General features: G+C 34.1%; 1 protein-coding gene across 7 annotated transcripts in view; it reads left to right on the top strand.

Annotated features, from left to right (window-relative positions):
- STXBP5 (syntaxin binding protein 5) overlaps positions 1–26,683 on the top strand; it is a 105,153-nt gene that overhangs the window by 59,016 nt on the left and 19,454 nt on the right. For 2 of the 7 annotated variants that reach the window (XM_015621638.2, XM_015621636.2), the window contains exons 10-19: positions 614–768; positions 1,801–1,873; positions 4,044–4,191; positions 4,424–4,491; positions 5,508–5,548; positions 6,428–6,648; positions 7,186–7,364; positions 9,125–9,250; positions 9,727–9,878; positions 17,043–17,105. In XM_015621638.2, the coding sequence (XP_015477124.1) occupies positions 614–768; positions 1,801–1,873; positions 4,044–4,191; positions 4,424–4,491; positions 5,508–5,548; positions 6,428–6,648; positions 7,186–7,364; positions 9,125–9,250; positions 9,727–9,878; positions 17,043–17,105 (1,226 nt within the window). Of the gene's footprint in view, positions 1–613; positions 769–1,800; positions 1,874–4,043; positions 4,192–4,423; positions 4,492–5,507; positions 5,549–6,427; positions 6,649–7,185; positions 7,365–9,124; positions 9,251–9,726; positions 9,879–17,039; positions 17,106–20,479; positions 20,540–20,636; positions 20,685–26,683 lie in introns of all 7 variants that reach the window. The other 5 variants (XM_015621637.3, XM_015621635.1, XM_015621631.2 and 2 more) reach the window with 4 other exon arrangements.

Below are 26,683 nucleotides of genomic sequence, written 5' to 3'. Positions count from 1 at the left end.
CTCTGCTTTGCTTGGCTATTTGATTTGGCAGTAGGAGTAATATATAACAAAGGAGTTTCTTGAATTTTGTGCATGGTGGTAGGGGCAACAATGGGTAAAACATCTAGAGTAAATGTGTGATATTACTTAAATGATGTTGTGTCTTTAAAGCTTATCAAGCAGTTGGTTGCATCTCCATCTGCGACAAGACAGTCGTATGTCCTGTACATATGTACAGCCAGTGAATGGGACTGTTTCTTCCTGATTCTGCTGGGGTGTTCTATGTCAGGAAAAAGGGACTGTTAGTAAATCTGATTCTGCAGTTCAGTAGGAAAAAAACAACTCTAAAGCAGTACAAAAATTTTTAAAATATATCATCTTGCCAAGAAGTTATAAAGCTTGATTAAACCAACAAAATGCTTGGAGGAGATGTCAGAGTTAAACAAGGGTTAGAATAAGATTTGAAATACATACCGAAGCTGTTTATTTCATGAGAGCTGGTTTGCATTATTTTTACTACATTATTTCTGCTTATTTATATTTCACTGAACTTCATCATAAGGTTGCAAAACCTGCCCAGTCTCTTTTAGCATGTTATCCTGACTTGATCCTAAATGCTGCTTCTTTATTCCAGGGAGCCTTTCATCATTCTCTCAGGAGGCTTGTCGTATGACACTGTAGGAAGAAGACCGTGTTTAACAGTCATGCATGGGAAAAGTACTGCTGTGCTAGAAATGGATTATTCTATTGTTGACTTTCTAACCCTGTGTGAAACACCATATCCTAATGGTAGGCTCTGTAAAGATTTTTTTCTGTACCTTGACTCCTTATCGCTGGAGTTTTATCCCATCAGAATATTCTTTACTATTGTCTTTCTGTTTTATCTCTGAGGATCAGACTGCAGCAGCAACGTCTGTTATCCCTATTGTCTGAAGTGTGGTTTACTTGCCAAAACCACGTAATAGAATAGTTTATTATAAAGCCAAATTTGTGTCTAGAAAAAAGGCAATTACTCATAGCATGTTTTTTTGTTTTTTTGTTTTTTAATCCCAAGAGCATGTGCAGACAAAAAGCATTACAATTTTAAGCTGTAGTTACTGGAGCAGATGTGTTTATCTGCGGATATTTGGGCACATAAGGCCTTTCCAGTCAGTGCTAAATCATGAGGAGCATTTTTGTATTATTTTAAACTTTAGTGGCTTTATTCATTCCCCTGCTTACATGGATTTCACCACTAACCTGTAATCTCTCTTCTGCAGCAGGGGATTTCTTATCATAGTTTAGGTAGTTATCTCAGATGAACACTGTTATATTGCTGATGATTCCAATGGTTTTAGCTGTGAGCTTCCATCAGAGTATATGAAATTGCTTAGCTTGGAATTTGGAATCTGTCGGAAAGAGGGCAATTAAAACTTTGGTAACTTTTTCAAGTTTCTTATTTTATTGTCAAGTCAGCTGTCTTTTGAGCCACTTTGTAAACAATTAAAACTTAAACTCCACTGAATATGAGGAAAAGCAGTTTAGAGGTGGGAGGATGTTATTCAGAAATTGGCTCTTTGTCTCATATTATCTGCTTATACAAGTTACTCTGCAGGTTCCTTTTTCTGTTATTTGAGCTGATGAGAAAATTGAATAGAACAACAAGATTTTTCCAAACGTGGAGTATTCAGGAATCTGTGTGTATAAAATATCTTCAAAACCTATAGTAATCTAAGTGCTTTCTAATCTCAGCTGCCAGAGTACAAGCACTGATTCCATTCTTGAGGCTGTGCATGCATGGGCTCCATTTACCAATAGGTAACTTTTTGTTGTTGTTTTCAGACTTTCAGGAACCATATGCTGTAGTTGTTCTCCTAGAAAAGGACTTAGTACTGATTGACCTTGCACAAAATGGGTAAGAATCTTCTGGAGTCTTTTTAATTATTGGCTGCAATGGTCAGCCTACTGTTCTACTTTATAGATTTTTAGTCCAACCTAATGCCTCAGAACATAAAATTTTGAACATTAAATATAAAATTTCTTCAAATGAACTGATAATCTTGTTATATCAACTTTTTTTAAAGTTAATTTATAGTAGATGAGTAGAGTATCATGTGACTTTTTCCAGGCTTGGTTGACTGACCAATAGATTATTCATAGATCACTTCTGCTTGTTAAGTGTCACAGTTTATTTTAAAGTTACTTGGTGTTGTGAGGGGAGTCTGAAGTTTTGGGGAGCTTGCAGTTTTGAGGAAGGCAGCACGGAGAACAACTGATCAGATAACCCAAGTAATTTTGGCTGTTGTCATCTCTTAAAAGAATATTTATATATAATATTATATATATATAATGTATATAATATAATCTCACTTAAATACTTGCTGATCTTATTGCCAAATAAATTGCTACCTGAATTGCTTAAAGTAACTCCATACTGATGCAGCAATATAATATATATAAAATTTGAATGATAATGTCTACTCTCTGGTTTATATCTATGGTAAGAAATTGCTTAAAAGGAGTGTCCAACTGCAGTATTCACAGATAATACCTGCCCAAAACATTGAGTGTCCTGTTGCTTTGTCCATGTACTAGTCCATACTCTTATTAGTGGTAATTAAAAATTCTAGACACTACAAAATTTTTTATGAAGGGTATTAAAATTTGTATAGGCAGTAACACCTAACTATTAAGGGATCAGGAGCAGAGGAACTAGGTAAAACTTTGCTACCATTCCTGATTAAGGATCTCCAATGGTCAATGAAGAAAAATCCTTGTGAAGAACATGTTTCTAGGGCAAAATAAAAGCCTGTAAATATTTGTCCTCAAAGTCAGTGGTGACACCTTGGACAATTAAGACTGTGGAATCTGGAGGATGATCAAGTTTTGTCCTAATAGCTCTGCAGCTACTGCACAATTTCATTTAGGTTTTCTGAATGTTACATGGCTATATGCTGTATCCAAAACTTCTTTCTGATATACCAATAGCATTAAGTGTCAGCTATTTAGTTAGAAGTGCCTGAAATTTGAAGTTATGTTAAAGCTTATTCTTTTTCATTCTAAAAAATCTTCAGCAGTTTGTTTTTACAATGGTCTGTTACGATTGACTTGCAAACTACTAGTTGTCTGACACCTAAAAAAGAAATAAAATTAATACCAAAAAAAATCTACAGGCTTTCTTTTACCTTGTATTCTCACAGGGATTTGTCATACTTTGTTAAAGTTAAGCCTCTTTTGCATGTATTTTTAAAATATTTTGTAGCTTTCCATATAGCCCTGTAAAAAGTTCCCGATGTGCAGAATGTTTTCATCTGTTGTTGCTAATTTTTTCCTTTAGATGGGACGAGAAGTTGTCTTTTCACCTCTCAAAAAAGGGGAGATGAAAAGAGTAAAATTACATATAGTGTGCATTTCTCTGGAGATAAATGATCTTTGAACACTGACACATTTACCTCTGTTAGTATTGACCTTTTTCCTCATTAAGCCTCTGTCACTTTTCTGATGGAGGTAGTGCTAGGGAGCACGTGTGTGTATGTTCTTCTAATTCATAATTGAGTGTTACTATCTGTAATTTTCAGATCTTTGGAGATGCAAGCATATTAAGCAAAATTTGTCCATGCAAAATGCTGGACAACTTTCTGTTTTAGTACAGTGTACTAATACAAAATGCGATGGGTGTCTTCCTGTCTTTATCTGTAGAAGAATAGACTGAAGAGCTAGAAATAAATTCATAGCTCCATGTTACTGCAGCTGGGACTTGGCAGTTTATTTTTTTCCACAGGCCACTAAATTAGTAACCTTTTGAAAATATAAAATGACAAGGAATGGCAGCGTTCTGGAAAAACTGAAAACCATACAAACTTTAGATTCCATCTAGATTACTACACTACCTACTGCTCATACTAGATGAGCAGTAAAGTTGTGTAGTGTATTTGTTCATAGTCTAATTTGATATGCATTTATTTTCTCTGTATGAAAAGAATGCCAGCTTAGTCCTTAAACACTTTAACTTGTGTTAACTTGTGTTCTGCACTTAAAAAAAAAGTTTTTCCTAGATTAACAGTAATCCTGCTCTTCCTTTAAAGGTATCCTATATTTGAGAATCCCTATCCTTTGACTATACATGAGTCTCCAGTTACCTGTTGTGAATATTTTGCTGATTGTCCTGCGGATCTCATACCTGCATTCTATTCAGTTGGAGTTCAACAGAAACGTCAGGGTTACAGTAAGAAGGTACATCATCTACTACACACGTTTTTATTTTAAAATACTGAGAATCAGAAGCTCTAAATAACAGGAGTGTCCATACTAGGACCAAAGCTTCACCTGACTCAGCTTGCCTTTGACACTGGCTACTAGCAGGGGAGGATATATGTGGCTAATGTCTGGGGAGGATCTGCAATAATTTGCCTTAACTTTGCACTGTATGATATTTTCTTCCTCAGTATATTTGTTAATCTTCCAGGAATGGCCTATCAGTGGAGGCAACTGGGGTTTGATCACACGGAGCTATCCAGAGATAATTATTACAGGGTAAGTGATACCATAGTCTACTAATAACTTTCTTAGCTCATTAAGTAGTAGTGAGAATTTTTTGTTTCTCTTTTAGAATATTTTGTATGAGTGGTTTGAGTGATTGATGAAATTATGATCACCAGACATGTCCTTGGCATAATCTTCTTGGAGTGGTACCGAGAAAGCAAAACAGAATATGGGAGGTAGAAACAAAATGATAGCAGGTGTTTCACAGGCATTATTACTATTCATTGTAATTATTATTATGTGGTATTGTGATTACATGTGATTACTATTAAAGTGGCTTGGATCAAAATTACCTTTTATTCTTTGATTTTTGCAAAACAGCTGAGTATTGTTTTAAAGCATGGTAGGTCCATTAAATAGTTACTGAGTTCAGATCTTCCTCAAAGGGAAGCCAATTTTTTATCTCAAAAAGGACAAGCTAAGACTTAAATCTGATCATTTTGAGACTGATCTTTCTACTTTAAGGAACATAAATGAAATTTAATTTATAGCTTTGCAGTGTATCACTGAAAGTGAGAGCACTACTAAAATGTTTTTAGAGCAGCCCATTAGCCCTAATCAGGATTACTGTCATCTTGTACTACACATTACAGAGACTTTGAGACAGTCCTGAAAAAATAGTCATCTGATTCTCAAACTCCAGGCTAAATAAACAAGTTAGATGACTCATTAACAGTGGGATTCTGTATATTTAGGCATCTTCTTTATATGTGTTGCTCCTAATATAGGGCATCTTTTAAGAAACAGTACATGGTAAGGTATACCTCAGTATTTAAAATTTTTAATCATCAAGGAGTTAGCCTCCAAGTGTTTTTCTAGTCTCTTCTGTCCAAAGCAGTTGCAGCACATGTTGGTAGAATATTGACTTTTAATAAATTGTGAAAATAAAGTGTCACTGAGAAGACTAATAAAAATAGAATTCTAAGTGTATACTTTCCAATCAGTAACAGAGGTTAGCACTCCAACTAATCATTTCATCATCTCATTATTTTTTTAATATTTCATAGGCATGCTGATGGATCAATCAAGTTTTGGGATGCATCAGCAAGTAAGTGTTTTCAGTAGAGATATTTCCTGTGCAGTTTTAGGTTTTTCATCTTCAGTTGAAGAGTCAATTACTTCTGATATTTGGCATAGCTCACAATGAAAAATGCAGCAAGAATCCGAAGTAGAAATGGTTGCACAAAGTCAGATGTTTGAATTGGTCTAGTTGGAACTAGTTTTACTCTTGATACCTAAAAGCTGTTTAAGGCAATCTTGGAATCGTCATTAGTTGTCTTTGAAAACTCGTGGAAAACTGGTGAGATTCCAAAAGGCTAAGGCGTGTGTGGTTGTGGGAGGGAACAGATGCGATGTATGTTTAAAAACTGGGAGGAGGGCTATTTGGAATGTTATAGATCTTTAATTTCAGTTTGGAGTAGGAGTGGAACCTGGGAGAGAGGAGGGGGGAAGCCAAATCTGACTGATTGTGTGCTTAAAAATTCTATTCAGCGTAGATCTGTCAAAATGTGATTCTGTTAAAGACTACTTAGTTTATTTCTAAAGCAGATAAATAAATCTATTAAGGGGGAAATTACAAGTGTCCTCTACATTGATTTAAAAACTTTTCAGTATTTCTAATACGACAGTCTTACAGATGAACTAGGGAAATGTGATTCAGGTAAAACCACTGAAAAATGGAAGAGGAGAAAGGATGCTATAATTTAGATTTTTCTAATGTTGTGGTTAGTATTTATAGCAGTGATTTGGGCCTCTGACTAGACAATAAGCCTGTGAACTTTGAAATCAGCATGAAGACAGTTGAAGGAAAATGTCACACAGAATTAAAATTGCAGTTGAGAAGGATACAATTCAAGAATTAGTTATAGCAATATATTAGCTATCTGTTTAGATCAAAACTAATTTTTCTCTTTTGCTTTGTTCCTAGTAACGCTGCAAGTACTCTATAAGCTAAAAACAGCCAAAGTATTTGAAAAATCACGGAATAAAGATGACAGGCCAAACACAGATATAGTAGATGAAGATCCATATGCTATTCAGATCATCTCATGGTGTCCAGAAAGTAGAATGCTGTGCATAGCTGGAGTTTCTGCACATGTCATTATTTACAGGTTCAGCAAGCAGGAAGTGACAACGGAAGTCATTCCGGTAAAGTGTTTGGCCATTTTTAAACATTTTTTTTGCCATAATAAGGCTGTTTTAGCAATTTACTGTATTTTTGTCTTTAATTATAATGGTGAAATGGGCAAAAACTGATTGACTCAAAATAAAGAGAGGTGGGTTTTTTGAGAGAAAGTAATTAATTATGAGATTCAGCAAAAGTAAATATTGCACACTGATATAATGGCTTTCAGTGACTTCCTAACTGAGAGTGTATGCCAGCAGAATGATAATTAAATAGGTCCAGTATTTAATTTATTTCAATATTATGAAGCAATCTTTTAAAAACTGGGAAATATGTCTGACATTCAAATTCTAGCAATCTTCAGATATTCAGTCTGTAACAGTATGACTGTATTTCTGAAAAATATGTCTTTAAGTTGCATTGTTTATTAAACTGTTACCTTTTGAAAGAGGGGAAGGGTCTTAGATGTCACTGATATCACTACTATCTTCAGTTGCACTTCATTTAGTCATGTTCAGTGTTTTGAAAGACTTTACTGATTTTTTTTTTTACTTTAATAGATGCTGGAAGTACGTCTCCTATATGAAATAAATGATGTTGAAACTCCAGATGGTGAGCAGGTGCCACCTGTACCAACTCCAGGCACAGGTTCCAATCCTCAATCCATTGTTCCCCAGTCTCATCCATCTACCAGTAGCAGTTCATCTGATGGACTTCGTGATAATGTCCCATGTTTAAAGTAAGTACATTGTGTTATATTTTCAATGAGTATGAAATGGTGCAAGAATATGTGATTAGAGTATATGTACTTTGATATCGTTACAGATCTATCATTGCTGGTGAAAATGTTTTATTTTGTAGAGCTGTTTTCCAAGTATCTGAAATTGAGCTTTGCTTTACGAAAAAAAATATTGCAGTCTTAATTTTTTTAACTTCTTAAGCTGATCTAAAAGAAAACCAAAAAATTAAATCCTTGCATTTTAATTTGATTAATTAATTTGATTTAGGAAAATCTGGCATAGATGTTAATGTAACTATAGAGATCATGCTTTAGAGCAAACAGTTTTTAATGGCTGTACTTCAGTCACTTTGATGTCTTCTCGTCCTTGAAATGAATTGGAAAATTGATGTTTTGTGGCTCTCCTTAACTTAAGGCCATATCTGAACATGTTTAATCTGTTCATTTTGCAGAGCCTTAAGTTTTAGAAGCAAATCAAAAGTGAAAATTCTTACAGATAGCTAGCTGAGTGCTAACTCTTTAGGTTTATATTTATTTTTGAAAATCCTCCAAGGGAACAACTTTCTGTTTTGGAAACAGAATTAAGTGTCCCTTTGTCATGGATCTTCACTTTGCATGATACCTAACAGTGCTCTCATTGTAGGTCTTTGACAAGTTATTTTATCTTTTTAAATTGGGAGCTTTTTCTGCAAGCTTCTTTGTGTGAGCTTTTACCCATTTAGAGAAACCAGAATTTAAAAAGTCTTTTTTTTACTCTCCTACAAGAATGCATTATGTGACATCTGCGCCATCATTTCTTCCAACAGAATGTAAGAAATATGTAATAGATACCTAGAGATACAAAGTTAAATATATACTTTGTTTTCTGAAGTTTAAGATCCCAAGTTGGATTTTAATTCTTTGACTGTATCCATCCAGAAAACAATTAATTCTGATAGGGTTGCTTTATTTGAGTAAGAGTTTTCAAAATGTATTGATTGCACTGAGTTGGAGAGATGTATTCCTGAAGGAAACTCATCTAGGTAGAAAGATCAGAATTCTAAACTATTCTAGACTAATATCTAAAATATTGTCAAACCAAAATATCCATCAGTGAGAATAAATGGGTAAAAGGAGTAGAATTCAGGAAACAGGAACTTGTTCTACGTAACTTTTCACGAAAAAAAAATGCAAGATTTTCCTTTCCGTGGAAGTCTATTTGTCAGCATGCCAACAAAATCTTTACAGGAGTTTCATTCCCCCAGTCCCAGGTTCATTGTATACACTTTGTCTACTATTACAATAATTTACTTGTTGTATCATATACTTTTTATTTGCATTTATCTCAATTTTGCAAATATCTCAATTTTTCTTCTCTGTCTCTTTTCATTTTGCTCATTCCATGTACACCTCTAACTTCTAAATTAGAGCTCTTTTGGAAACTCTGAAAAAACATAGGTAGCATCTTCCTTTTTAGACACTGACTGAACACCTGCCTCTATTCAAGGAAATGCAGCATAATAGCACTGTCTTGCCTTGTTCTGAGGTTGGAAAAAATGAAACATTTGTGCTCATTATTCAATTAATTTTCAATTAGGTAGTGAATCAAAATAACTGAATTCCCAGTTTCAATGTGGCTTTTTCTTCTGGTTGCTTTTATTTGCTTTTGATCATAGTTTTTACAATTTTCCAACATTTTAAAGTCCGGCATGGTGTAGAATTTAATGAACTCTGGTCCCATAAGGAAAAAATGGAGACACCATGTTCTATTTACTTTGCAGAGTTAAAAATTCTCCTCTCAAGCAGTCTCCAGGCTACCAAATTGAGCTCGTTATCCAGCTGGTGTGGGTGAGTGGAGAACCTCCTCAACAGATAACCAGCTTAGCTGTCAACTCAGCGTATGGCCTGTAAGTATATTCTACACAGCTCTTTCCGTCAAAGCGGTTTAAAACTAACCATTAAAATTGAGTCTCTGGGTGTGTTCACCCGAGCTGCACAGCAACATAGAGGTAATCAGTTTCTTGTGCTTCTGAGACAATTCCTTTTGGGTCATGGCAGATAGCAATAATGCTGATAGCAGAAGCAAATCAGCATCATTCATCCTCACCCGGCACTGTACAGCCAAGAGTAAGTGTCCTTTAAGGCTCTGTGTCAGATAGGCTGGCAAGAACATTGACAGTGGTCTGTCCTGCTCAGCACCATGTTTTTACAAGAGAACAATTAATCAATACTGTGCTCTCAAATAGTAATTTATAAATAAGTGCAATCTAGGTTAATTCCTAAAAATTAGGAAGTATTAAATGCTGAACTGCAAAAAATATTTGTATGAAACATTACCAATGTTTAATTAGCATTGTCTTTGATTTCACTTCTCTTTTTCCAGAGTAGTTTTTGGAAACTGTAATGGTATTGCCATGGTCGATTATCTCCAGAAGACAGTGCTCTTGAATCTAGGCACTATTGAACTGTATGGCTCCAATGATCCCTATCGTAGGGAGCCACGATCTCCCCGAAAAACTCGGCAACCATCCGGAGGTGAGTAACCCAAACCATATTTCAAGCTCAGAAGAAAGGCACAATTGATCATCTTGTCTTAGTGTATGTTCATTGAATGCCAACATTTCTCACTGTGCTTTTCTTTCTTCTTGATCTGTTGCTAATGTCACTACTGCAGCTTTGTTAATTTATCCTTTCTTAAAAATCGTTGCTTAGTGGAATCTTCTGATGCTTCATACCATTACTTATTTTTCAGGGTAATTTATATTTTAAGAAAAAATATAAATTTACAATGGATTACAAGTTACAAGAATGTACACGGCATGAAGAAGTATCCTGATGTTTCTGATAAAGCTAGTACCCATATTACATGCTTGTATAAATCCATCAATGTTTGCAAATAGCCTGAGTGTTTGCTGGGATCTTTTGGCTTCCTGTTTTAAAATTTGGCTAGAAATGTTCCTGATGAGCTAAATCATGTTATGTTGTTAATACTGTTATGCTTCAGAGGAAACCTTTGATTTAAATGAACAAAATAAACTTCTACATACAAGCTGGTAAAATAAATCTCTTTGGAAAAAAAAAAGAAAAGGACTTTGATTTAAAAATATGCTGAAGATTGTTCTTTTTCAGCTAAAAAGCTAAAAAAGGAAAGTGACTTTACAATCAAAATGCAAAGCTTTTCGTAACCAAAAGGAAAATGTATTTTTTTAAAATTTTCTTTTCTCTGATGTGTCATGGGTACTCCTAAGTTATTTCAGAAAACAGCACAAGACATAATAAACTGTTCCAAAAACCCCTTTCTCATGATTCTTAATTTTTTTAAGAAATCCAGAATAAAGTCCTTCTAAGTTTTTCAGGTAATATTTTATTCAAATTGAAATGTATGTTCTAGAAGGTATTTTAGTAAATGGATGGTTTGAAAAAGATCCAGTTAACACCAGTCAGCTTATTTCAACTGAGGAAACAGATCTAAAAATCATTCATATAGAGTAAAGCATACACAGCTGATATTCTGTCAGATAAAATATTTTCTTGTATGAAATAAACCTTGAGAGAAAGAAATAGCTTTACAATTTGACTGTGTTAATTTGTGCTGGTAGTACAGGGCTTAAAAGCTTAAATTCTGCCTCATGCATATAGATTATAAATTGCCTTTTGGAGCTTTAGACATCACTTGCCTTTGTTTCCTTAACTGTTCTTATTTTAATCCTATAAATTGGATCCACATAACTGTGTTTCAACTGTGTCTCTAAGATGTTTATGATGAAAGTGCTTTTTGCTCATTATTGTAGCTGTTGTATGAAGTCATGTTTTTTTCATCTTAACTTCTGAGACTAACAATCTGCATGGCAATAGCATTTTAATAACCTGGTTGTACAAGTTACTTGGCTGGCTTTTCTGTCTCAAATGTACTGTTAGTGTCTCCGTCTTTCCTTTTCTCATTGCTTCATGAAGGTATGCTGACTGTGGCTTCTTGCATGTGCGGCCTTTCTAACTTATATTCAGAGTCTGTGAAAAAGCTTCGCACCTCTTATATAAGTAAGTCATCTCATGCCATTCAAATACTTTTTGAACATCTGAACTTGATTTTTTTTTGTGTGTTGCTCACTCACCATAATTATTTTTCACAGCCCTTTTTAAGTAATTGTTTTACTTAGAGAAACTGGTTTCAATCCATCCTACATCCATTGTATTTCTTGTTTGTGGTATCTTTAGAAGAAATTTAAACGAAAAAAGCAACCATAATAGTCTCTGTATTTTGTGTTTTCAAATAAGTAAGTCTCAAAATCAAAAAGAGAGTGTATCTCAGAATTTGCTAATGTTTATAGAGCTAAGATCTCACTCATAAATTTAGTGTTATTTTACTAGAAACTTTCCTTGCTTGGTTCCCTTTCTGGCAGAAAAAGCTTCAGAACTCCAGAGTTAGAGTATTAGTAGCAATGATAAGAATAAACATTGTGATTACAGAGAGATTCTTCTTTTAGAAGTGAAAAGTTACTTCTACAAAAATGTTGTTTATAGGGATTAAGAGTGGAAATGTATGGGTACTGCACAGCTCTGTTCGGTTTCCAAGCAGTTTTGAAGTTCAGGTTTCCATGTAAGGAAGGTAATCCATCAGAACCACGAATTACCTGAGAGAGTCTGACTTATAACATCCTTCACAGCATCCAAGAATCTTCAGAATGTAAATCTTATTTTTTAAAAGCATAACATTGTTCCTTTTCTTAGGATGCCACTTTCTCCAGCTCTCAGGCAGAGGTAGGTAATCTCAGCCCTTTTTTTAATGAAGTAGAGTAGATTAAGCTACTGTAAAAATGGAGTTTAAAAAATAAATAAAAAACTGCAAAACAAACTTGAAATTGTGGTCCAAGTCTTAATTCTGCCATTTCATTTCACCCAAAAAGAAAAAAGAAATACATCTCAGAGGATAGTCTAAATTGCCAAATACCTCTTTCTCTATAGTATTTCCTCCTCTACTGCCACGGCATAAAGGGAGCTAGGTATAAAAGAAATGCCTCTACCTTAAGATGATACAGAACTGAAAACCAGGATCTGGCACTGATTGATTATTGTTTTGGAAAAAAGAAAAAAGATGTGTGGAAATCCTTAGAAAGCATAGTAAATACTGTAAAGCTGAATTTACTTGGACTGTTTTATTTAGGAATAAGTTTAAACAAGTTTTGTACCCAAGTGCTAATTTCTGTAATGTATTCTGTAATTCTCTTTCTGCTTATCATCCTGACAGTATCTTGGTTAATTTTAAAACCTCAAAATAATTTCTTTAGTTGTCATTTAACATTTCTCATTATTTGTAGTTCTTTCAGTGTATGTGTTGCCCAGACATCAGAATTTGCTTCAATAATTTTCCACAAATAATGAGTTTGTTATATTTAAGCACTACCCTTTGATTTATTTATAGGATTGGATCTATGTGATATAGTCAGAACACTTTTGGGTTTTGCATTCTCTCTTTCTTGGACATTTACTACCTGCATTTAGTGTGTTCAAAAATGCAAGGTGCTTATGCTTCCTTGGTTTTGGTTTGAAAGATGTGCCTTCATTGGATCTCTATCTTGAAAACGCTTCTATTTTAATGATTTGATTTATTTTTTTTTCTATGAATAAGGTATTTTCAATGGTTATACAACTAATAATCTCAGGGAGTACTAGTATTTAATATCTATATCTTCCCAGTGCTTTTCTATCTAATGTGGTTGGTTTAGAAAACTCCTATTCATTGAGAAAACAACAGTGTAATTAAAAAAGAAAAATCATGCTAGCTTACACATGCATTCAGGCAGCATGCAACAGAGCAGCATATTGCTATTGTACGTTCAACCACTTCCAAAAAAGGCAGGAAGGATTGGTCCTTCCTCATTAAAAACCCTGATATTCTGTATGTTTCAGCATAAAATGCCAATTCAATAGATTATCACCTGCCAACATACTTAGGATTTAGTAAATGCTATGTCCTTAATCAAACAGTTGAAAATTTACAAAGGCATCTTTTAAAAAAATTCATAGAGTAAGAGTTACATATCTTCTAAAATATGAATGGAAATGCGAGATTTTTTTCCCTTCTCTTGTGTTGCAAGAATATGATGTATTTCTCTGTCATCTTATTTTTTCTACTCAGAAAAGAAATTCAGATTCCCGTCTTAAAGCAGCATCTATTTAGAGACAAGGCTCTCTACACTAGCTAGACTGTAAACTGTCATTTCAGGCTAGCTCTACAGATACAAGCTCCCAGTTGGGATCGTGTTTTGGAATTTATCAGTGATTCGTACCAGGTATACTACTCACATGTTTTGGGTGGCAATTTATAGTTTGTGAAGCATGCAGTATATGTGTTTTGTTAAGGCCTGCCAGACAGCGTCATCAGGTGCTTGTCAAGGTTAAAAACAAAATCAGTATTTACCTTCAGAGTCTAATAGTCAGGGGGGAGGGTGTAGAAAATCAACTTTGGCCATGTGCCCGAAGTCATGAAATGTGTAAGTAAAAGCTTTACAGTGTGATGAAAGCTATACATGATGGAGGCTTACACTGTTAGGTGACCTGTTAGGACCTTTGCTTGATACACTTTTTGCTAAATAAGACAGGAGTCATTAAATCAGTACTCATAAAAAATTAGACATGTCATAATAACTTGATGAAACACCAAAACTTATATAGCTGTTATTTTTTCCTGCTTAGTTCCCTAAGTTCACAGAGAACATTAATCGTAACTCTTTTTTTGCAAATTACTGTTGGTGAGAGTTACAAGATTTTATGTGACTTTTTGATTTGTGCAATGTAGTACAACTCTTTAAAAATTAGTATTTCTTCTACCAGAGGCAGTTTAGGTTTCTGGCAAAACTGAAGCAGTTCTTACATGCATGTGACTTTTTAGAAATTTTAAATTTGCATCAAAAAGCTTTTTGACAGTAATCTATAAGTGATTCAAAAAGTGAGGTTGAGACAAGCTAGAAGAAAATACATGCCCAGAACTCTTCTGGAGTTTCTTGATCATGTTCTTTTCCCCATCCCCCTTCATGAACTATTTGAATTTTTAACTTAAATGTCATGAGACCAACATCAGCTGACTGACATCAGCCAAGGCCGAAATCAGAAAGTTTGACTGTTGGTCTTGGAAGGTTTTGTTTTTACCCTGTTTTTCAGGCTAACTGAATTTTCAGTTACCCTGAAACTGTAAAATTCTAACTTTTACATCATATCAAGTAAGTTTTAGTTGTAATTTTTAGTTGTGCTGTTTTCCAGTCGAGTTGTAGGTTCTTCTGAGACATGTCTGCTTAAAATTTGTGCAAAGAACTGACAAAAGTCTCATGAAACTTTATACATCAGTTAATTTCAGCTATAATTCTTGGGAGTTTTTAATGCAGCATGACTATGATGTCTTTAATGACATATGATTCTTGGAAATCTGGAGGATTTTCAAATTTCTTTGCTTCTGGAGTATGCAGAGATAAACTAAAAGCTTATCAGAAGGTGCTATATTGGTGTTAGAGAACATTTTAGTTTTCTTAGTTCTGAAACAGGAACTCTTGGATCAATTTACTTTTGTAATTCAAAGCAATTTTCATGGATGATATAGACCTGAAATCAGAGAATTTTTCCAGGAGAGCTGTCTTTCTGCCAGTGCTTCTGTCAGGATACCTGGGGTTTTAAGATGAATAGCAACAGAGGTTATCTTGCAGGTTTCTTCAGCTTGGTCATGGGCAGATCCTCCTAGTTCACAGCCTTAGATCATTCTTGTTATACTCTGCTTGGTTTAATTACTAATACAATCATAGCTAAAATTACTTATCATCTATTCCTATTCCTTTTCTTTCCTAAGTAATAGCAGTAATGGCTTTGGACAGATATTCAAGGTTTACATGCCATAATAATTACCATAATGCACACTAATTATTAATTAAGATGTATATTAATCAAATGATAAACTTGAGAGTTCCTACAAAGAATTCAGGCGTACATTCTTGGCTAAAGACTATTGCTGTCAATTAATGAATTTTCATAGGAGAACTAGTATGCAAAGGTAAACAATCCCTTTGAAGGTAAAGAATTAATCTTGATGGAAAAGAGGAAATTCTGTTCCTGAACTGCATGTATGAATTTCTTTGGTTTGGCTCCTGAAGAGGCAGCTACTTCTAAGAGCACATTATGGATTTGTCCTCCCAGCACATCTACCGTCTAAAACTTGTATTGCTTGTTGTGAAAGAAATTTTAAGATCTTTCAAAAATCTTTTTACACAATCCTGTCTAGTTCAAAATGTTTAGTTTCCCATGCCTGTTTAAAACTCTGGTGTAAAACCCTGATTATCCCATAGTATTCATCGATTTACTGACAGATGTCTAAATACATTCCTCTTTTCTTTCTCCTGTGTAGTGGAAAGATATAGCTTCCACCTGGAATTTCTTTCAACATTTTAGAATTTAAATTGGTTCCAGGACTGTTAAATGTAGGGTTAACAAAGCCTTAAGGTTATTTGACAGTTCTAGTAATTGTGTTTTGGGGTTTAAGCTATACATGCTTTTAGTAATCTTGAAAAACACTTTTTTTGATAAATGGAACTGTTAATGTAACATATTTTCAATGTGTTCCATATTGATATGGTATTTCAAGAAAGTTTTCCCCTTTAAACTCTTCTAGTTTAGCGTTTGGAAATCTCAAAAATTTGATGGAGCAGGGCTGTTGTACTTTTGTTTGTTAACAGATATGTACAGTTGTAATTGTGAATACTGTGTAGTGTACAGTTGTATAGACAGGCATTCCATGTGATACCTTTCTTGTCTTAGCCACTACCACTCAAACTTTTTGAGTACTGGAAATATTTGTGTGCGTGCAAAAAACCCTTTAATTTTAACAAGTATCTCTTAGCTATTACTGTTCAGTATTACATGCTTGTTTGCCTTAGTATCACATCATGACATTTCTGTAGGAAAGCTTCCTGATATAAACCTGAAGATGCATTAAAATACCAATCTTATATACAAGTTATATAAAATATCAACAAAAATGCACTTCTTTTGATTGTGGGCAGTCTTGACAGCATTTTTTTGTCAAAAAAGGAAAATAGAAAAATTTCTTGTATACTTTTAAGTTGTGCAATGGAATAGTATTTAGGACCATTTTGAGGCAGCTTCTGTCTGATTGTGTTATGACTAGATTTTATTTCCTTCACTGGAATGAAAGGAATTAGTTTTCAGATGTTAACATACGTGACACCAATAAGGATATTTTCTGGAAAATGAAAGTGGCAATACAAATTGGCGAATACAAGGCATATCACTGTAACATGGAAAAGTAGTTTGAAAAAAGGCACTGTAGTTTCACACATCGTGTGTTCAAGACCTTCTTTTATATGATTTTCTTTTGCTATTACATTTTTAATATAACTGATTTTTTTCAAAACAAATTATGTTTATACTTAATGTATATGTGTAGCATGTAAATAATTAACTGTTCTGATAAGTCTGTCTAGCTGAAATTTGTTGAGAGAGTGTGTTTTGCAAAGAAAACTTTAGTAGGAAGAAGTGACTCTACAGTTATTGTGGGTAATGTTAAAAAAAGTAATACATAACATATTCTATTGCAACTGGCTTGTTTGTCTCTAATAAGAAATGAAGTTCCTGACAGCAGTGGAAGTAAAAATAAAATGGGAACTGTATTTATAATACACTGGTTTTGTGTTTCAGCAGGTCTTTGTGATATAAATGAAGGTACAGTGGTGCCAGAAGACCGCTGCAAGTCACCCACGTCAGGTAATCATAACTTTCCCTGATCTTCAGCTTCTTATTTTCCCAGGAGATGGCATGCCTTAACACTTACTAGTTAAATAATTATATAAAACCTGCTGTCCTCTCACAAGTGTTGGAACTGTTACAAATTTTGCCATGTTGCACAACTGCATTTTTAAAACAAGGCTGACTTAAGAGATGCAATAGGAACATGTCATAAAGATGATTAAAGAGAGATATAAGCTGAAATATTTATGCCTCAGGGAACATACTGCACAGTGGAATTTTGCAGCATTGACAAGAGATGCACAAATTCCTGTAATCGTTCATGTGATTGTTTTGTATTCCTCAAAAGTGGTAGAGATGATTTCTGAACAAGTTTACTTCTGCTTCCTCATAAGTAGCAAATTACTATTTCTCTGTGGAATTAGAGGTCTCCAGAAATCAGCATCCCAAAAAAGTAGAAGTTCACTATTTAATACTCCTCCTACCCTTCTTAAAATTTTTGCTTTATGTGAATATTTTAAATGAAACTTTCAAGATTTATTTTTTTAATATGGGCTACTTGAGGCTGTAACCATGTACATACTTAATAATGCATGTCAATAATGTTGTTATAATGATACATATATATATAATGTTATAATAATGTTAATAATGCATGTATTAGAGTGAATAGTTTTAGTAGTAGCAAAAAATTGTCACTTTATTTATTGCTCTGAGAACTTTCAAAGATGTCATTTTGTTTCATTCAAAACTACTCAAAGTTAAAGGACTCAGCTGCACATAAAGTAGTATGTAGTGTAAAATTCTAATCAAGATGGGAGTCTAAAGATAGATTCTTTTTCCACTGTAGCTTCTATCTTTCAAATCCAAATTAAAAGCATAACAACCCAAAACATTGTGTTTGTAGCTCTAGTAGAAATTTTAACATAAATTTTAATTTCCAATTTGACAATTGTCTTTTGATGTTCATTTTAAATTGTGCAAAACACTCCTCTAGATCAATCAATGTAATTTTCAGTTTTGCAAGCTCTTTCTTAGAGAAAATTTGATTTATTTATAATTAAAGCAAAACCTGGCTGTGAATTTTAATTAAAAGTCTTACTTGAAGATGTGATTTCATGACAAATCTGTGTTGCTAAGTGTGGGCATGCTGAAGTCATCAACTTCACTATAGTTTGTAACAAAAGTAGAGCTGAGAATTAAATGCATGTTTCCTATTTCATTTTTACATATTGAGACCAATGCCTGTAAACAATTTGCCATGCATTGCTGCAGTTGCAGTAATCCTTTCTCTGTCAAGGTTGAGCGTAGTTATCAATTCACTGTGGTATTTGTATTTGACCCACTTAAAAAGTCTGGGGCTAAATCTAGGTTCTGGTACACTCCTATAAAATATCTGCAATGAACAGCTAATGAGTCATAACCTTTAATGTGTATCCTTTTCTCCCCCTGCTCCAGAATCACCAAAATGTCAGCCCAAACAACTCCTAACTTAAAACACTGTGTAGTTTAAATAAGAGGGTTTCTTTCATAATTTGATGTTGAAGTAGAGTAAAACTCAGTTCACCACTTCTGCAAAAGTGCAATGAAGGCAAGTCCAAAGATGAAAGTTAAGGTTTATGGAAAACTCCTAAATTTAACAATTGGCTTCCCCTACCTTCCTCTCCTTCTTGTTTGGGTGTGAGCTGAAGAAGGTTAAAGAGTAATGTTTAAAGTACAAAAAATAGTGAATGGACAAAAAGATAGAGGGAGAATGTAACTGTTGCATTCTCCTGTAAAATGGAAACTTCTAGTAGTGAGGTTGGACTGTACCCTGCTTCCCTCAATTCTGTCCTCTGCTCTCAGTGAATGAGATGAAGCTTATGGTAGACTTCACAACTTTTCCTTTGGAAAAAATCTTGGATGGACCACCCTGGTACAGAAATAATTTGTTGATGTTTGTGAAGAGGGAAGAACTGCAATATTCCTTAGGTTTGGTTTGAGTTTTGTATCTTTTCTGGGCAAAAGCATAAGACTGATAACAAGCTTGAAAGTGATGTTTAGCTTTCAGTGGTAAGAGAGGACCTTTTTGAGAAATTTCCTGAAGAGTGTTTTCAAGCTTGAGAAGGATGGAGGCTAAATTTATGGAAACTTTTTGCAGTCTAGAGGCTTTCTAGTTTAGAGGAATATATGCAAACACAAAATGTTTGCAAGTTACTAGCTCTAAGATTAGAGGATGGGATGGGCAGTTTAATGCCTTACTGCCTTTCATTGTTACCATGTGATCTGTAGAAGAGACTAGTCACTGTTTGGACTGAAGTCTGCAATTGCTCAAATCTACCTTTCTATGTCCAAGTAAAGAGAAGTGGAAGGTAACTTCCACTCGACTTCCTCCAGTGGGTGATAATATAGATGAGAGAATTCTGAAAGGGACTACCTGCATATGGGAGTTGGGAGAGTATCCTACAGTTTTGGTAACACAGATCTATAGAACACTGTGAAAATGCAGGAGGATTTATTTTTACCTCCTGCTTTTTCTATAGATGTCAAGCAGTAAATAGGACTAGACTCTGGGAGGGTTTATTTGACCTAAAACATTGTTCAGCATTTACACTGTCAAGTTTTTGTCTTCAGAAGTGCCGAAATGTTTGTATTCTATTCTGGTTTTACAATTCCACAATATAAAATCCAATTAAATTTTAACATTTTTAGATGAATTGTTTTAATTTCCTGGCAATGTTTTAATTTCATGACAACAGTAAGCCTGAAGTTGCGGTCTGTTACCACAATCAGTTTTTCGGGGTTGGGATACAGAAAAATCCAGGTGGCAGTATTGGCTCAGAGTTGTCCACAGAGTAGTTGAAGAACTGTGGTCCAACAGTGATTTACTGCATTGGAAAAAAACCCCAAAGAGTTTATAGAACTCGTGTTTATTGTTACAGCTGTGTTTTGTGAATCATAACTTAGGCTAATCTCTGTGTCTGGAGCAATGATTAGTAGAGCCATTTAGTTATTCAGCATAAACATTTGTTCAATGGGAGAATTATTTCTAGCAATAAACTCGCTGCAATGTGCAGCGTTGTACCTTGCATTATAATTTCTGTGGCTAATTCCAATATGGCAGAATTCTGTCACGCCAAAGTAATTTGTACTTTATAATATCTAGTACAGCTACAGAGAATACCAATATCAGTATTTTCTTTTCAGATTTTTTCTTTTCAGATTTCAGATATTTTCTTTGTTATCTTCATTAAACTCTGAGCTCATATATAATTTTGTATAATATATGTATACATATATTGTATTATATATGTATATTTTGTATGTACTAATATACATGGATTTTTGTGTCAGAGATATATCCCCTTCATTCATGTCAAATGTATATCCATTTCATTCTGTCTCCACTGTAGGTTCTGGTTCACCAAACAATTCTGATGATGAACAAAAAATGAATAATTTTATAGAAAAGGGTACAGTATTTTTCTTTTCTTTAGTCTTATTTTTTCTTTAGTTCACCTTTTGATACACTTAGATTGATTTTTTTTTTTATTAAAATATTATTTACAGTGAAGACCAAAAGCAGAAAGTTTTCCAAGATGGTAACCAATGACATAGGTAGGAACTAGAAAAATTCTACTCTTTCTAATCCAGTGCCTTACTCTATGCAGCACTAACCCAGCAGCAAAAAATAAAAGGCAGAAACCAGTCAAATTTCAATGCATTGTGTTATTAATTTTTTTCATTCTTTTTGCTAATTGGTAGTTCTATGGGCTGCTTCTGTACTAAATACACTGGCCACAATAATTTTAAAAAATCAAGGAAATTGGTGTTTTAAATTCTCTGATTTTACAATTGCACTTCTCTGTTTTTCTGGATGGGTGAAATTCTAATACATAGTAAGAGTTCAGTCTATGCAAGTCACAACATGATTCCAATACTTTTGCAAAGGTGCGCATTTTTGGGGAACATATGGCTGATACCATTTCTTTTTAATATTTTATATTCATAGCCATATGGTCAGTTTTTTATATGGCTGTGGTCAAGAAAGAGGTACTACTATGGTTTCATTTATTCATTTGGAAGAGGACTGGCTTTGTATATATGTTTTCTTCCAGAACTCTCTTTACTTTTCTGCATCCAACAGTGACACAATACCCTACCAGCTCTAGACTTGTGTCTTAATTTGGCAACAAAATTGCCTTGGGAGATGTTGTATGCAGGTAGATTGAACCCTTTCACTGCTGGAATGGAAATAACTCTGCTTCTGACAATTGGCTCATTAAATAAATGAAAGCAAGAGGCTGTATGATTTAGCTTTGGGTAAGGCACTCTTCTTCCTTAACTGGGATATGGTTTCTTTGATTGCAGAACCACTTTGCTAATGTTCATTTGTTTTCATTTAGCAAATTAATATATCATTGTAGAATAATTTCATTTTATCTCTTCAGTCAGTTTAGGTTGAAATTATATAGTAAAATTAATTGCTAAGCTACTATTTCACAGGTTGTGTGGAAGCATAGCTTGAGATTAGGGAGAAGGAAATTTCTTTTCCTGAAGTCTCCCTTTGTTTTTTCTGTTTGGCAATGTAAGTTATATCCTAAAATATGAATCCCTTTCATCATAATTTAGTATTTGAGACAAATAATATTTCAGAATTCAGGGAGACAAACAGGAGTATGACAAAGTTATCCTTGAAATTTGAGGTATGGAATGAGAAAGTACTCTACAAAGGACATATTTTTGCTCTGTGTTGAGATTAGATCTTCTTGCAATGACATCAGAAATGGTAGGGAAAACTAATTTTGTGCAGCAAAATTCTGAATATAAGTCAAGAAAGCAAATGGCTTCAATAATACATTATGTGAATTCATCTGTAATTAAAAAGAAATTGCTGTCTTTTACACAAGCATTAATATCTTCCCCTAAGGGAAATTCAGGGCAACTAGAACCTAATGTTCAGGTTGAGAAAAACATGAAAAAAACAACACCTAATCTTGTGCATGTTAGATCAATGTCCATTGAGGTAATGTTTCCCTTTTGTCTCTTTTGAACATGAGATACACTGTCTTGTGCAGTACACATGGAAAATTTGACTAACTGTGACCTGTTTGGGTTTTTTTCCACTTCTTTTCAAAGAGTTACATTAGAGTATTAATAAAATATGCTAATGAGGTTCTATAGAGCCATTCACATCTGTTTCAGCTGGAAGCCTTTCAACTGAAAGTATTAGGAATGTTTTTCACAGCTAAAAAAAGCAAAACATTTATTTATAAGCAATGCATTCTTCAGGGTGTAAGTTATACTGTGATTTCTGTAATTTGCACAGTTTATTGGAAGCTTAAAGATAATTATTTATTTTGCATTTTCCTAGTTTTGAGTGGTTTGCTGTGCATTGAATGTGGTTGTTTCACTACCATGTTTTCTATAGCTTATCTGCCTGCTTATTCTAGCTCTTTCTGAACTTACATTTTAAGCTCTTTCATGTAAATAAAACACCTTTTCTGTGGTAATTAATAGTTGCATGTTTTTGCTTTTCATTGTTTCAAACTTAATTGACAACGAAATGTGCATGGACAATGAGTTTTGTAAAATATGTCATTGTCATTAACATCACCATGTTGTATGAAACAAATTGTTTGCCATAACTGTATCCTCAGGGATGAATTTGATGTCTTCGACGTGTATGGCATGGTCATAGCTCTCTGCGCTGGCACACAGAGCAATCCGTTCAAGTGCTTTCCGTTCTTTGTCAATGTGTGAAATACAACCTGCTAAATGAGGTGCAAAACAGAGTTAAAATCATTTACATTGGAAACTTCTGTTGCTGTTAATATCACTCCTGTGTTTGTCACATGGGAGCAGGGAGCAAGGGAATAGTGATAGCAGTGTGAAGTAATTTTATTGCAGTGGTAGGGCTGCAAGGGGGTAACATCACACACGCAGTTATAAACGTGAAGCCATTGTCAACTTACTACTTTATTGCAACTGATGTAGAGCATCGTCATTCCTACAGATTTCTGTAATTAGTGATAGTAACAAACATGGTTTCTATGATTGGATCAAAAAACCATGTAAAACTGAAACAATAGCAAATGCTTCATGCATCACCATTTTGATCCGTTGGTCTGGTTTGTTGTTTTGTTCTAAATACTCAACTGTGAATGCTCTGTGCTAAGGAATGGGTACTAAATCAAGTTAAAGACCTGTTGTGAATGTGTTGGTTTTGGGTCATGTTTTCCTTTTCTTTGCATCAAAGATTAACCTTGATAAAGTTACAGTTTATCTTGGAGATACTGGATACTTGATTTAAATTAAAATTTCTAGAAATTTTGCAAAGTGCTGTGGCCATTATTGAATCCAGCCCATTCTCTTACAAACGTCACATATTTGAAGGTGTAAACAATATTCTGTGAAGTAATATGCAGAAATATACTAAATGAATTTACAGAAAGAAGAATTGGTAAGAAAGTGTTTATTTTCTAAGTCTGTGTCATTTTTATAAGAAGACATTGGGATCCAGCTTCAGAGGAAGCAAAATCTACAGCTGTTTTACTCATAATTTGGTTAGTTAAGTATTTGGCATGAAGATATGCAGATGATTAAATATTATAGCTACAAATTGTCTTGGAAGTTAAGATGTAATAACCATATCTGGAAAAACCTTTAGTAAAGGTGCCTGCAAAATACGGCAGATTTTACAAACTTTGTAACTGTTCTAATAGCCTACATGTCAAACACTTCTCAGGAAAATTGGTCTTATTTACTTCCTGCACTTTATAAATTTAAAAATAATGGCAAACAGTATTATTAGACAGGCTTAAGCAGTGAAGATTTCATTCCAAAGTTTTATAATCCCCACTGTTAGTACTGACAGAGGTTTCTCACATTTCTTACATTAAAAGTGCATACCTAAACTTTTCAAACATTGCTATAATAATTGACCATTTGGTCTCTTTTCATCAGACCAAATTTTAAGATGTTCATAAAAACTTCTTATTTTCCCTAATGCCAAAGACAGTTTCTTTCAATGTGTTTTTAATACTTTGATTGAATTTTGGATGTATCCAACTATGTTTTCTTACAGTTACCTGTAAAATGGTTTTATTATTCTCATACGATTTTTAGAGATTTCAACATTTGTTAATTGGTAATGTAAATATTTCACTTTGTGAAGTTGTCAAATACAGAATAATTTAGGAGGTTTGGTATCTCTAACAAATTCTAAGCTGCTTAGTTATCTGTCATGTGATGTTACATGAAATAGGCTTCATAAGCTGTTCTCTTGCTTGTCAAAGCTCCAAGACTCATGATCCTTTATAATCTTTAGAATTTTATTTTAAAATAAAAGGAATGGAGGAAAAATCACTGTATTGCTTTCAAACTGATGCACTATACATTTTAAAGTATCAGCTCAGGATAACCAACTGCAAATTAATTGTAACTGTTACTTCTAAGCCACAGCTTGCTATTGAGAAGCCTTCTCATGCTTCAGTTTTTCTTCATTGAATTGAAAGGCATTCCTTCTACACTGACACATAACATGTCATGGACATTCAAACCTTTCATATTTTAGCACCTACCTTCCCAAGCCTGACCTGTGAGAAATCTCCAAGAACCCTTGGGTTTGGACAGTTCTCTGGTACAATCCCTAATTATATATATTAATCTCTAAATTTTCTAATTTAGAGAAATATTAAATGTAGGTCTAAACCCAGGCAAAACAGTCACTGTTGACTTGAGCAGCAGTGTGCCAGGAGGAGCACAACAGCTCCCTAATCTCTGTGTCATTGTCTCGTACCAGTCTGGGCCGTAACTGCTGCAGCAACAACCACCCCCAAGAGAGATATTGAACTCTGATATGACAGCTACTATTTGAAGTCAGCAGAAGCAGTCAGCATCACCCCTGTTGTACAGCTGGAGTGAAAAGCCTGACACTGAATGCTCTTTCTGTAGATCTCCATCCTGTATCTTACATTTTTCTGATTTATATCATTTTGCTTTGTACAAGACATCTAGCACGTTGCTGGTTTTCATCTGAGGCATAAAAAATTTATCAAAATTTATTGAATTTATCAAAAATTGTAAAACTTTAGCCAATGTGAATACAAGCAGGGATTATTTTTTTATAATGTTAGTTAAAAAGGGCTTAGCTAGTGAAATAGTCCTATTTTCTTACTGCATGTTTAGGCAGGTTTTTTTTTAAACACAAGATGGCACCATTGCTGTTGGAATAGGATCTTATTTCTCATTTACATTTGAATTATTGAGGTTTCTGACACATTAACATATGTTTTGAAATGTTGGGGGTTTTTTGCATAGCACAGTAATTCAGAATTTCCAGTAATGATATCCTTTTTTAACAGTTCATGTATCCTCTTGTCCTATTAATGAGGCATAGTTCAGTATATGTTAAAAATTGTCTGACAAATTTGTTTTATCATACCAGTCTAGTTCACACAGCTGGCCTTTCACTAGGGAACAAAAAGCTAAAACTGGATCAGCTCTCAGAATCCAACACATTTGCCTACAGTTGCTATTATGTGCTATAGTGTTATATAGTATCTGTAACCTTGGATTGATTTTTATTTATTTTTTAAAGTTTTAATTTTTTTAAAGTTTTCTTTGGTCAGTTTTCTCCCAGTTGTTAAGATTGTGCTAAATGTTTCTATTTGAAAAGCCAAGGGTGTCTGTACTGGTCTTCAGTTAGTTGAAGAGGTTAAGGTATTTACACATGGTGAAAGCTGTTAAAAGCCAAAAATAACTCTGGTTATTTTTTGTGTACATACTTCAAGTTTTGTTCAGTATCTCAGCTCTTAATATTTAAATGTCTTACAGAGAAAACAAGTGTTATGAGTAATGCCCACCTTGTAATTCACTATTCCAGATGAGATTTCATGATCTTGTCCAGAAGCTGATTTAAGTTCAAGCTGATAGCAAAAAGATGGGCTCCTCATCACTAGTGCTGTTGTGTTCCCAGGTTTTCTGTTCATATCTCTGAGCTCTGATCTGAAATAGGAGTTGATCTTGTTTGGAAGCAACATTTGGCAGGAACTTCATTCAGATGAGTTTTGGCCTCACTGTTAAGTTGGGTATTTGCCAGTGCTAATGCAAGGATGAGGGTAGAAAACACATAGTTGTGCTGCCCTTTTCAGTTTCAGCCTGTCCTAAAATAGGTGATTAGCATTTCTGCCTGAGACTACGTAATTTCAGTTTAATTCAAACATACCTTTAACATTGACACATAAAGGAAATTGGAAGATTATTTCTGGAGTCTTGTTCTCAAATTTTTATGATGTATGACAGGAATAAAACTGTTCAGCTATTCAGATAAACTAGCATTTGCAATATTGATGAGCATAATTGATGATACAGTGAAGTATTTCACCTTTGGAAGAAATGGAAGTAACTTTAAATCACATGCTGTTCTTCAGGATATTGAAGATTTGGAAATCCTGAAATTGGAATGATTTCTCTTAAAGTGATAATTGGAATGAGGTAACTCTATTTTTAACAGAGAAAAGCAGCAAGATTCAGGCTGCTGTGGGTGGTATCTATTACAAGGTACTCCTAGAATTATGAGGCTATGCTCAGTATCTACTTTAGGAAAAGACGTA

The sequence above is a fragment of the Parus major genome, chromosome 3, assembly GCF_001522545.3.
Source record: "Parus major isolate Abel chromosome 3, Parus_major1.1, whole genome shotgun sequence".
Lineage (NCBI taxonomy): Eukaryota > Metazoa > Chordata > Aves > Passeriformes > Paridae > Parus > Parus major.
Note: the sequence above shows the minus strand (reverse complement) of the source record. Positions and strands in the feature narration are given on the sequence as shown.